The 11,795-nt window shown below is 43.6% G+C and overlaps 1 protein-coding gene across 1 annotated transcript; it reads left to right on the top strand.

Moving 5' to 3' along the window:
- The first annotated feature begins 2,665 nt into the window (after window positions 1-2,665).
- On the top strand, window positions 2,666-10,951 carry Vim (vimentin). The gene is made up of 9 exons (XM_028764914.1): window positions 2,666-3,395; window positions 3,944-4,004; window positions 6,771-6,866; window positions 6,947-7,108; window positions 7,536-7,661; window positions 8,245-8,465; window positions 8,869-8,912; window positions 9,731-9,816; window positions 10,593-10,951. The coding sequence occupies exons 1-9, from the start codon at window positions 2,833-2,835 to the stop codon at window positions 10,632-10,634; spliced, it is 1,401 nt and encodes a 466-aa protein (XP_028620747.1). The 5' UTR covers window positions 2,666-2,832; the 3' UTR covers window positions 10,635-10,951.
- Window positions 10,952-11,795: the final 844 nt, after the last annotated feature.

Here is an 11,795-nt window from a genome sequence, read left to right as displayed (position 1 = left end):
TCTCTCTCTCTCTCTCTCTCTCTCTCTCTCTCTCTCTCTCTCTCTCGTGTGTGTGAGAGAGATAGAGAGCAAGAGAGAGTGATATGAGTGTATGTGTGGTATGAGTGTGTGTACAAGTGTACATGTGTGCATATGTGTATGGGCATGCACGACTGTGATGAAGAAAATTCTTCTTGAAATCTTATGACTTCTCCATGAATGAGTAAAAATATTTTTGTAGCAGTTTTCACTTCTCTACCCTCTAAAAATTTTTTAAAAGGAAGAATGAATTGAAGATCAACAGACACGTTTGAAGCACAGGATTGCTTCAAAGAGTCATGTACAAAAAAGGCTATCATAAATGCTGTACGTGTCTCTAAACTCCATTACCATATCAGCAAACATATCAACAGTGGAAGGAGAATATTCACAGACGTCCCTGAAGCTACAAAAGGGAAACAGGCCAGGAAGAAAGGGATCACCCTTAAGTGACTAAGGGGATCAGAGCCTACTGAAGGAGTCATCACAACCTGAGGAATTTGCTGTGGGTGCCCACATGGCACACTGCCACACCACACCAGAACCCAGTCCTCTTTTTCCACAGTGCCTCATTCAGCAAGAGCCCCCTGACAAAGCCACTGAACTGCCCTGGGATCAACAAACCATGTAGGAGGAAGGCTACCCTCCCTTCTTCCCACAGGGAAATCACTTTCCTCATCCTGAGCCCTTCCAAGCAATCTCACAATGGTGACATTTGCTGAACAGCGGCTTGAATAAAAGGCTCTCAGTATGCAGAATGGTAACGTGAGGCACAGGCTAACCCGGGGAATGCTCTCTGGGAAGGACCCACAACCCCTCATTGAAAGGAGAATAAAGAAAGCCACAGCGGGAGAGCTAGGTCCCAGAGGGTCCTGCAGCCTGCAACCTTGGCAGCCACGTTCCCAGAACTGACTGAGATGAGGTAAGCACAGGGTGGCTTCAAAGAGTCTCATACAAAAAAGCTAGCATAAAACCTGCACGTGTCCCCAAACTGCTTTCCTTAATTGCCAGGTAAGCTGGGAACACTCTGTGCTCTAAAGAAAAACAAAAGCAATACAACACAACACAAGCTCTTTCTCCTTCTCTGTTCACTAATGAACCTATCTCGTAGTTCTTTTTTAATTGTTTCAGTACACATCTCCACCAAAAGCAACTGTAATTTTTCTATCTGTGCCTAATCACAAAGGACCTGACTCCTCTTTCCTAAAAACTCCGTCTCCCCCGGAGAACCGAGACCCCTCGGTCCTGCCTAGTAGCTAACAGTGAAGAAATAGCCTTGAGTTGGGCGTTTTTCCTCTGAAAAGGTGACAGTCGCTGGATCTCAACACATTCTGAACCTTTTGTTCTGTGGACAGCTGTTTCCGTTTCAAGTTAGATTTCATGATTTTTCTTTGCAGAAAATAGGATCTGTGACATTTTCCAGACAAGTCACTAGAATCTTGTCCCCTGCATCGCTCTAAAATCCACAGAAACTTGTTTCTTCAGTCTATCACGTGAGTTACATAACTGCCTTTCATCAGAACTCATTCATCGAATTGGAATTTTTTTTTTGCAACATCTAATGAATTCTTATCCGACTTGGGTTATCTTCTAATGAAGTCCACTTTCAGAAAAGCCCATGTTCTCTGGCTTGCTTTAAACTACCAAAGTAGTTTCCTCTTTCACCCAGAATTTAGGGTGTGGTTTCATGCAGGAAGAAGAGAAGAGAGAGAGAGGGAAGCGCGGCAGGGAGACTTAGCAAGAAAAGCCTTTCTGAGTGGTTTTGCGGTCTGGGAGGGGTGGGATGTGTTTTGTGGCTCTCCTTGGTCTGCAAGAGTTTCTTCCTAAGGAGAACTCTCCATGCTTCCACATCAATCACAAGAGCGATCACGCTCAAAGTTGGTTTAAAACTTGGGACAATGAGTTTAGCGCTGTTGGAGTCTGGAGTCAATCTCAACTAACGGTTTTCCTGAACCGCTAGACGATCACACCCTTAGGGCTCCATGAGTCACATCCACTGACTCAGTGACCCCACCCCTGTCCCCTGGGCTTTACTCCAGAGGCAGTGGATCCCGATCCTCTGTAGTTGGACAGAGTCCGTTAGGTTAGGGGATACGAGCACCCCAAACAAGCTCTCTACAAAGGATCCGAGCGAGCGCTCGGCCTTGAGCCAGATATCTTGGGTTGTGTGCTTCTCCACCCCCAATCTCGGGCCCTCTTTGTTTCTCTCTCCCCGCCTTCCGATCCGCAGGACCGCTTTTGCTGGCTCTTCCTGCTCCTCGGCTCACGGATCTCCCCACCCACCCAGTCCCAGAAGACCGCTGCTCTGCGACCACGCCCCTCCTACCGGCGCGCCTAGTCCCACGCCCCTTTGGCCCAGTGCCAAGGACCGCTTTACTCAACTTTCCGGAGCCCCCCTTCCCCCATGAATCCTTCCCGCGATCCCTTCTTTCTCCGTACCCAAGGGTGGTCAGAGAGTTTGGGTGATCATCCGGAAAGCCCCTGAAAGTCCTAGCCCTTCCAAGTAGTAACGGGACTGTGCTCGATCCCCGACAGCCCAGGAGGAAGGCTCGAGGGGAACCCCCCTCCCCCCTCCTTCTTCACTTCTTTCCGGGTCCCCATTGGCTGGCTTGCTCGGCGGCTAGGATGGCAGTGGGAGGGGACCCTCTTTCCTAACAGTGTTATAAAAGCAGCGTCCTTGGCGGGGTCCAGTCCTCTGCCACTCTTTGCTCCAGGGCCCCAGAGACCCCCAACGCTCCTACGGTTCTCAGCCACTGCGCCCTCACTCTCTTCTTGCAGCCGCAGCAAGCCAGCCCACCTTCGTCCTTCGAAGCCATGTCCACCAGGTCCGTGTCCTCGTCCTCCTACCGCAGGATGTTCGGTGGCTCCGGCACATCGAGCCGGCCCAGCTCCAACCGGAGCTATGTGACCACATCCACCCGCAGCTACAGCCTGGGCAGCGCACTGCGTCCCAGCACTAGCCGCAGCCTCTATTCCTCGTCCCCCGGTGGCGCCTATGTGACCCGATCCTCCGCGGTGCGCCTGCGGAGCAGCGTGCCAGGTGTGCGGCTGCTGCAGGACTCGGTGGACTTCTCGCTGGCCGACGCCATCAACACGGAGTTCAAGAACACTCGCACCAACGAGAAGGTGGAACTGCAGGAGCTGAATGACCGCTTTGCCAACTACATCGACAAGGTGCGCTTCCTCGAGCAGCAGAACAAAATTCTGCTGGCCGAGCTCGAGCAGCTCAAGGGCCAGGGCAAGTCGCGCCTGGGCGACCTTTACGAGGAGGAGATGCGGGAGCTGCGCCGGCAGGTGGATCAGCTCACCAACGACAAGGCTCGTGTCGAGGTGGAGCGGGACAACCTGGCCGAGGACATCATGCGGCTGCGAGAGAAGTAAGACCTGACCCACGCGAGTGGTGGGGGGGAGGGAGGGAGGGGAGTCCTGGGCCCTGCGCTGGGGCTGCCACGCCCTTGGGGATGTGGCTGGGGTGGCGGTTGTCTGGAGGATCGCAGAGGAAGCGGGCCCCACCCTGAACCTAAACTTTGCAGTGAACATTTCTCTTTCCGCCTAACTCAAGCACTTCCACTGAACTTTTAGAAAGTTTGTTAGATCCTTCTGGTGGGCTTACAGTTACCAGACAGAAGGAAAGAATGGGTGTGAAGGATTCCAGACAAAGAGATGGCAAAGGCATATGGGATGCTGGGACAGGGGATTAGCCATACTTGTAGGGAAGGGCAGTGATTGTCTTTTCCAGTGTGCCTCAACTCCAGCTAACACCTGCAGAGAGCTGCCAGCTCGACCACAAGTCGCAGTCACTGCAGTCGGTGGAGGTGTCACAGCAGCCCTGGCCTTGAGGCTTGGCAGCGTTAGTGGTTGGGTGTGGCCGCCCCGCCCCTGGCGGTTTCCCAGTTCCCCTTTGGTTAACGCGCTGCTGCTTCAGATTGCAGGAGGAGATGCTCCAGAGAGAGGAAGCGGAGAGCACCCTGCAGTCATTCAGACAGGTCTGTAGACTTCTCTTTCCCATGCAGCCCCAGTCCCACGGAGCCAACCAGGGCACCGTTCTAAAAAGTTACTTCACCCAGATTTTAAAAGGTGCAGAACTTCACGTCTGCGTGTAAAGCCCCCTGGTGGCGGAAAGTGCACAGATTGAAAAACTCCAGTATTTAGGCCAGTCCTTGGAACATGAAGGCTTTCTTTTCTGCTTTTCTTATCCTTCCCACATACACCCCCCAAAAACATTTTTTCCCTTCATTTTTGAAACATATATCTGATATTGAATGACTACAATTTGATTACATTGTGAATTGTGAAAGTGACACTGGCTAACTTTCACAAGGTCATAACAAAGCACAGTTGCTCCCTCCAGTTGGAAATGTAGAATACTCTGGAGGATGAGAAAGTTTAACTGGAATTAAGCCAAGTTTCATTTCTTCACTCGAAGTTCAGCACTGCGTGAAAGTTAGCTGAAGATCGTTGCACAACTATGTTTGTAATCTAACAAGGGTGCAAAGAAGCCATCTGTCCCCGTGGCTCAAGGGTGTTAAAGGTTTCTATGGGCTTCGCTATGGAATGTAGATAGGGACGTTCTGGCAAATGCGGTGGCCCTGGACAGGAATAATAGGGGCCTTTGTGTTCCCAGAGCAGCTTTGCAACAGGCTACATTCTTATTGAATATGTAATGATGTAACCACAGTTCCAATTGGACACAAGTATTTGCTAACATCCATTATGTAGCATCTGGGCCAGGCCTGTGAGGTATGTGGCGCACAAAATTCTTAAAGCTAAAGTCCTCCCTCACATTTGGAAAGGTCCTTTTTTATAGGGTTGTAGACTCATTAGCACCCTCTACAAACAAAATTAACTCCTAAACTGAATGGAGTGTTATATGAAGGAAGGCATTATATTAGCATCCCAAACCAGATATATGGCCAGTACAGTCTCAAAGTCTAGAACACTTGTTAGGATCAACAGCAAAACTCTCTGGATGAATGTTCTACGGTAACATTCTGAAGGCATTTACATCCTTAATGGCAGTAGACGACTATGCGGCTCCTTTTAGTCACTGGGCATGTATGGTCACCACCCAAGGAATGCTTTCTGCAAAGCACTGAGTTAATATGCAACATCGCTTATTTGTGGACTAAATAAAATTGTTTCATTCATTTAAATTAAATGGCACATTTCAGTGAACTTTTTCAAGAAGATTAGTCCAATATCATTTGCATCTTTTTGAGGGCTTAGCAGGAGTCAGAAATGAATGATACTACTATTTAAGTTCTTATATTCTTTTTATCATTTACTATTTTCTTTGAGGCTGATAGAGTAACTCAATATTATAGCTATAAACTATACTGCAAATATAATTGCTTACACGAGAAGGAACCTAAGTGTCCCAACATTCCTTTAAAAGGAAATTACATTTCACATGCAAAATTGCACATTCTGCCTTAAAATAGATCACTTTACAAACTCTGTAAAGAAGTCTAAGTCTAGTTTCATTATAAGTGTTTTGACCTGTCATCCTAAAACAGGCAAAGTTGCTGAATTGATACAGTGATGGCTGGGAAAGACAGAAATACCCTATAGGCTGAGCTGGGGGTGTTTTATACATAAAAAAAAAAAAAACAAAGAGGGCAAAACAATATAGTTCAGGATTATGTTTCTTTTCCTTCTTGCCTGATGAGCATATCTCTGCAAATACATGACCTGAATTTGAACAATGAATTACTACTTGATACGAATCTAGCCTGGGAACCTGGATGTGAGATGATTGAATGCTTGCTCTAAATCCCGAAGATAAGTATTTGAAGGTTTGAATACAGGAAACAAAAAGAGCTTGCATATATGTCAATTCTTCTGAGCTCAATTTTAAATTATTTTTTAAATGTGTATATGTTTGTGTCTGTTTGAGTGTATAGGACATTTATGAAGGCGTGCACCAGGCCAGAAGAGGGCATCTGATCCCCTGGAGCTGGAATTATAAGCCTTTATGAGCTACTGGATGTGGGTGCTGGGAACCAAACCCAGATCCTCTAAAAGAACAGCATACTCTCACCACTGCATCCCACTTTAAAAGACATCTTATTTTTATTTTTGAAGCCCTCATTTTTATACTACATGTACTCATGCAGACATGGAGTTGCAGAATCTCATCAACTACTATATCACAAAATTACAACATTATTAAATGTGACACTGATTTTCAGGTTTAAAATTGATAGTAAAATTTTGCATACAGAAATATGGACTCAATATAGTTCACCATACCGTGTCATCATGCATATATATGTATTTTTTTAACTTGTCTACTAGTGAGCTTCAATACAACAAAATGGCTTTCTATTCACTTTTATAGCTAAGAATGAATATTGGAATATGACGCTAAATGATTTATAGATTTATCAAGGATCATGAGATTTTCAGCATCTTTTCTATAATATGGAGAATGGGTTCAAATGATTAATTTTTGAATAAATAAATAAGGGGCTGTAGAGATGGATCAGTGGTTAAGAGCACTGGCTACTCTTTTAGGGAACCTGGAGTTCAATTCCCAGCACCCACAGAGCTGTCCACACCCTTCTTCAGTTCCAGGAGATCTGATACTCTCTTCTAGCTTTCATGGATACATATCCATGGTATACTTGCGTACATGCAGGCAAAATACTAGTATACATATCATAAAATGAAAAAAATAACTAATATAAATAAGTTAGATAAAGGATAGACTTTAGCACCCTCCACATCATTCTTTTCTCTTTCCGAAATAGGATGTGGACAATGCTTCTCTGGCACGTCTTGACCTTGAACGGAAAGTGGAATCCTTGCAGGAAGAAATTGCCTTTTTGAAGAAACTTCACGATGAAGTGAGTGACACCAATTTCCATGGATGAACAAAGCTGCCACCGTGTTGTCTACGACCTCTGTGTGTCTGTTCTTTCCTCAGGAGATCCAGGAGCTCCAGGCCCAGATTCAGGAACAGCATGTCCAGATCGATGTGGATGTTTCCAAGCCTGACCTCACTGCTGCCCTGCGTGATGTCCGTCAGCAGTATGAAAGCGTGGCTGCCAAGAACCTCCAGGAGGCCGAGGAATGGTACAAGTCCAAGGTATGAAGTGAGCCATAGCAGCAAGAACCTCTAGCTCTCAAACATGTGCCTCTCACTCCATTAGTAACTTTTAGCTCTACTCAGAATCTGCTTTAGCTTGTACCGCCATTATTTCAGAGCATCCAACCCCCCCCCCCCCACAACCCCAGTCACAAAGCTTCCTTTAGTATGGCAGACTCCCTTTCCACTCATTGTCTTTCATTACTTCAAAGAATACCTTACTCCCCTGCTCTTGACCGCCACCATTCGGAAAGCATTGAAGTAAAGACTGAAAATGCAATGCTGTTGCTGCTTCTCTTCCTCTGGCTTTCCAAAGAGATGTTCAGACAAATTCTAGGAAACACAGAGGCAGGATAAAAATGGCTCTTCTAAGAGAGTGAAAAGTCATGGAAGTGAGCAACCTCCATTTCTGATTCTTTCTTGACAGTTTGCTGACCTCTCTGAGGCTGCCAACCGGAACAACGATGCCCTGCGCCAGGCAAAGCAGGAGTCAAACGAATACCGGAGACAGGTGCAGTCACTCACCTGCGAAGTGGATGCCCTTAAAGGCACTGTGAGTATCACACAGCAGCAAAGGGGAGAAAACGCCATGCTTAGTACTGTTCTGCTGACTAGGTTAACAGTGAGACTTCTACAAATAAATTAAACATACGCATATACACACATAAGCACACACATACATATACACACACCTATATATACACACACACCTACACACACACCTACATACACACACACACCTAACACACACACACACACACATACACACACACACACACTTATCCAAAGAGAATGAATTATCAAAATCGTTTTAAGAATAATTTGATATGTACCTTGAAAGTCTTAGATTACATATGTTATTGAATGTAATTACTAAGGGAGATTTTAGAGGTTACTCCTGTAACTTCAACATTCTGGAGAATGAGGCAGGGGATTATAAAATCAGGGTTAAGCTAGGCTTCAAGTAAAAATGCTATCTCAATAAAGCAAAACGTGGAACTGGGTGCTTGTGTTCTCTATTCGGAGCTAGTGGACACCTACCATTAAGAGCATTGCTGCACATGATTTATGAATATTTCTGGGGACAATTGGGTTTTCTGGGAAATCACATGAGAAGCCATTCTTCCTTTCTGCAGAACGAGTCCCTGGAGCGCCAAATGCGTGAGATGGAAGAGAATTTTGCCCTTGAAGCTGCTAACTACCAGGACACTATTGGCCGCCTGCAGGATGAGATCCAGAACATGAAGGAGGAGATGGCTCGTCACCTTCGTGAATACCAAGACCTGCTCAATGTTAAGATGGCCCTGGACATTGAGATCGCCACCTACAGGAAGCTGCTGGAAGGCGAGGAGAGCAGGTACAGAAGGCAAATGTGTGAATTAGTGACTCACAGTCGCCTCCAGATCCATCTCAGTTAATCTAATGACCAATATGGAACTTAAGGAACTTAAGGTTGAAAGAGATTAACTTGCTGTGGTCAGAGCTAATTAATAGTAGAGTAGATTTGAATCCACAGCCTTGCCAAAGTCAATACTTTTCCCCTCTATAATTCCTCTAGTTCATGTCCCTGCATGGAAAAAAAATGCTCTCAGTAATTTAAGAGGGCCAATGAGACCAAACGTGAGTAGAAGGTTCTTGAACAAGTTGCTAACAGCAATAGCGTTTTCTATTTAATGAAAACAAGAAGTGTGAGAACTTGTTCCTTCTTCTTGAAGTGCTTTGTTTTCAAGTTTTTTGTTTGTTTCTTTCTCTTTTTATAGGATTTCTCTGCCTCTTCCAAACTTTTCTTCCCTGAACCTGAGAGGTAAGTACATTGTTCCATTTTATGGGAAAAAAAAGTCACAAGGCTGTAACCAGTTACTCTGCCTGTAGTACAGCCTCCACATCTTAGTAATTCTTGATTGAACTGTGCTTTTCTGAAGAAAATTCAATAATATTTAATTTTTCTTTTATAAATATACATATACATCCATTTTATTTTCAAAATATTTATTTTTGGTTTTGCGGGGTTATGATATAATTAACTCACTTACCCTTTCCCTTTTCTTCTCTCCAAACCTTCCATGTACCAGCCCTGATATATATGGCTGTCTTTTCAATTATGGCTTCTTTTTGTTTAACTCCTGTTACACACACACACACACACACACACACACCTAGCTATGTATTTATACATACATGAATACAATGGCTCATTCTGTATAATATTACCTACATGTATGTTTTCAAGGTTGACCATTTGGTACTGGACACATTTACTTTTTTATTATAGTTTTCACGGCTGCTGGAGACCAAACTCAGGGGAGTCAGCTAAGCTAAACCCACAGAGCTATACTCCTAGCCTGACACCCTATGTTTCAAACTCAGGTGCACTCTTGCCTTCGATTCCCCGTTAAGTGTAGACTCCAGTTTGCTTCCTGCTAATGGCAAACTCAGTAAACTATTGCCTACTTCAGCCTGAATGAAGGAGGCCTTAGGTGCTGTGTATTCAAACAGATTGTGCTTTATAGGGTTATGTATGAGTAGTACTTTAAATAACCGCAAAAATAAAGTCATAGTGCTTTGGGTATGGTAATATTTAAATTTTTTCTTATTTTCTTGCCTTTTTATTTTTTAATTCAGAAACTAACCTGGAGTCACTTCCTCTGGTTGATACCCACTCAAAAAGAACACTCTTGATTAAGACGGTTGAAACCAGAGATGGACAGGTGGGTATTTTTTAGATTAAATACGGGAAAGTTTAAAAAGAAGGAATAGTGAATAAATTATATAGCCATTTTAAATATGTGTTGGTCCCCTTTAAGTTAGCAAGCAGATATATCAGATGCAGTCAGCCAACCTAAGGAGTCCCTATGCATACTGGATGAATAGCTCCCAATTCCACCAATACAAGGACCAACTATTTATTTGGTCTTGGATAAGGAAGTAATCTTTCTGCAAATCATAGTTTGTACATTGAAATGGGAGTAAAACACCATTAAGATACCTCTTACATGAGCTGCATTAAAGTGTGTCACTTAATAACATCCATGATATCAGGGATAGTTTGACATTGGTCATATAATTTTCCATACAGACTGTCACCTGTTTATATAGTACAAGGACCTGCATATGGTCAATCATGTTCTTGTTACCACTCCATGCCATGAAAGACATAGTTACAATTAATTAAAATTATAAAAGCTCAGCCTTGCATGAGGATATAAAAAGCATACTTCTTCATATGTCTTAGTTACTTTTGAGCTTTGTGTTTAGGATTGCTAAGGCCAACTTCCTAAACACAGTTTCCAGGTATTCTTTTGTATGTCACGAACTTCCACTGGATTCTTATATGTTCTGCAGGAGGAGGCCACCCTGCCTATGCACCTCCCTACAAACCTTGTTCTGAAGAGTCAGCATAACCTCCCTGCCTACTCAACACATCCTGTCTGATTAGGGCTGTATCTTCTTACCATGAGTTGATTTTTGTTTCTTTTTTGAGCAGGTGATCAATGAGACTTCTCAGCATCACGATGACCTTGAGTAAAAATTGCACACCCTTGATGCAACATTGCAGTACCAGCCAGAAGGAAAAAAAAAATCGTATCTTAGGAAAACAGCTTTCAAGTGCCTTTACCGCAGTTTTTCAGGAGCGCAAGATAGATTTGGGATAGAAACAAGCTCAGTGCATAACAACTGACACCCCTAAAAGACGTAGAAAAGGTTTACAAAATAATCTAGTTTACGAAGAAAATCTTGTGCTAGAATACTTTTTAAAGTATTTTTGAATACCATTAAAACTGCTTTTTTTCCCCAGTAAATTTCTGACCAACTTGTTACTGCTTCAATAAAACTTCAAAAATACTCTTTTGCTGTCTTATTTTATAATATCCAAACAATTTTCTTCAGTTCTATTGATTAATTGCAAAAATCATATTTAGGTTTTAAGTTAAAAGTTTGATTTACTTATGCTTGCAATATAGTTTTCAAGTTAGCCTTTCAAGAGAGAGATCACTTCTTTTTCAATTGTTGATTGTTTTAATTTGATATGGATATATGATTTAGAGGCATGCTTACACACACAGGCCCTGGGTTCAATCTTTAATGAATGAATGCATGCATGTGCACATGCTTATGCACACACATGTGTGCACCCACACAAAATTGATATAAATACTATCAATTGGTATTGGGGAAATGACTCACTTGATAAAATGCCGGTTGCAAAATTATGAGGGTTTGAGTTTGGACTCCTGGAATCCATGTGAAAAACAGAACATGGTGGTGTGCACCTGTAATTCCAGCACTGGGCAGGGAAAAGTCACAAGGATTCCTGAGACTTGCTGACAAGCCAGTTAAGACAATTTGTGAGCTCCAGGTTCAGTGAGAGACCCTTTTAAAAAGTGGAGTATGAGATCCTGGTCTCTATCTACACGTGTGTATATACACATGTATATACACACATGCATATACACATACCTGAACACATATACCATAGATTCAAAAAAATAAAATAGATTCTACATAAATGGTTCTCAGTTTATGATGGATCAACTTCCAACTGTGGACTCCACTATGCATCAGAATGATGGCCATCAGTAGAAGCTGTACTTTGCCATATGGCCTCTTTCTGGCATAGATCGCAGTGACACAGGAGATATGGCTATGACTCCTACACAGCCACACACCCACACGGGGAGACAGCCAG

This window comes from Grammomys surdaster, unplaced genomic scaffold, assembly GCF_004785775.1.
Source record: "Grammomys surdaster isolate TR1022 unplaced genomic scaffold, NIH_TR_1.0 146, whole genome shotgun sequence".
NCBI classification, from domain to species: Eukaryota; Metazoa; Chordata; class Mammalia; order Rodentia; family Muridae; genus Grammomys; species Grammomys surdaster.
Note: the sequence above shows the minus strand (reverse complement) of the source record. Positions and strands in the feature narration are given on the sequence as shown.

Excerpts from the sequence above, each read along its gene's own strand:
- Vim (XM_028764914.1), top strand. The coding sequence starts at position 2,833 with ATGTCCACCAGGTCCGTGTCCTCGTCCTCCTACCGCAGGATGTTCGGT. Across the intron at positions 7,109-7,535 it reads AGGAATGGTACAAGTCCAAG|TTTGCTGACCTCTCTGAGGC; the intron begins GTATGAAGTGAG and ends CTTTCTTGACAG. Across the intron at positions 8,913-9,730 it reads TTCTTCCCTGAACCTGAGAG|AAACTAACCTGGAGTCACTT; the intron begins GTAAGTACATTG and ends TTTTTAATTCAG.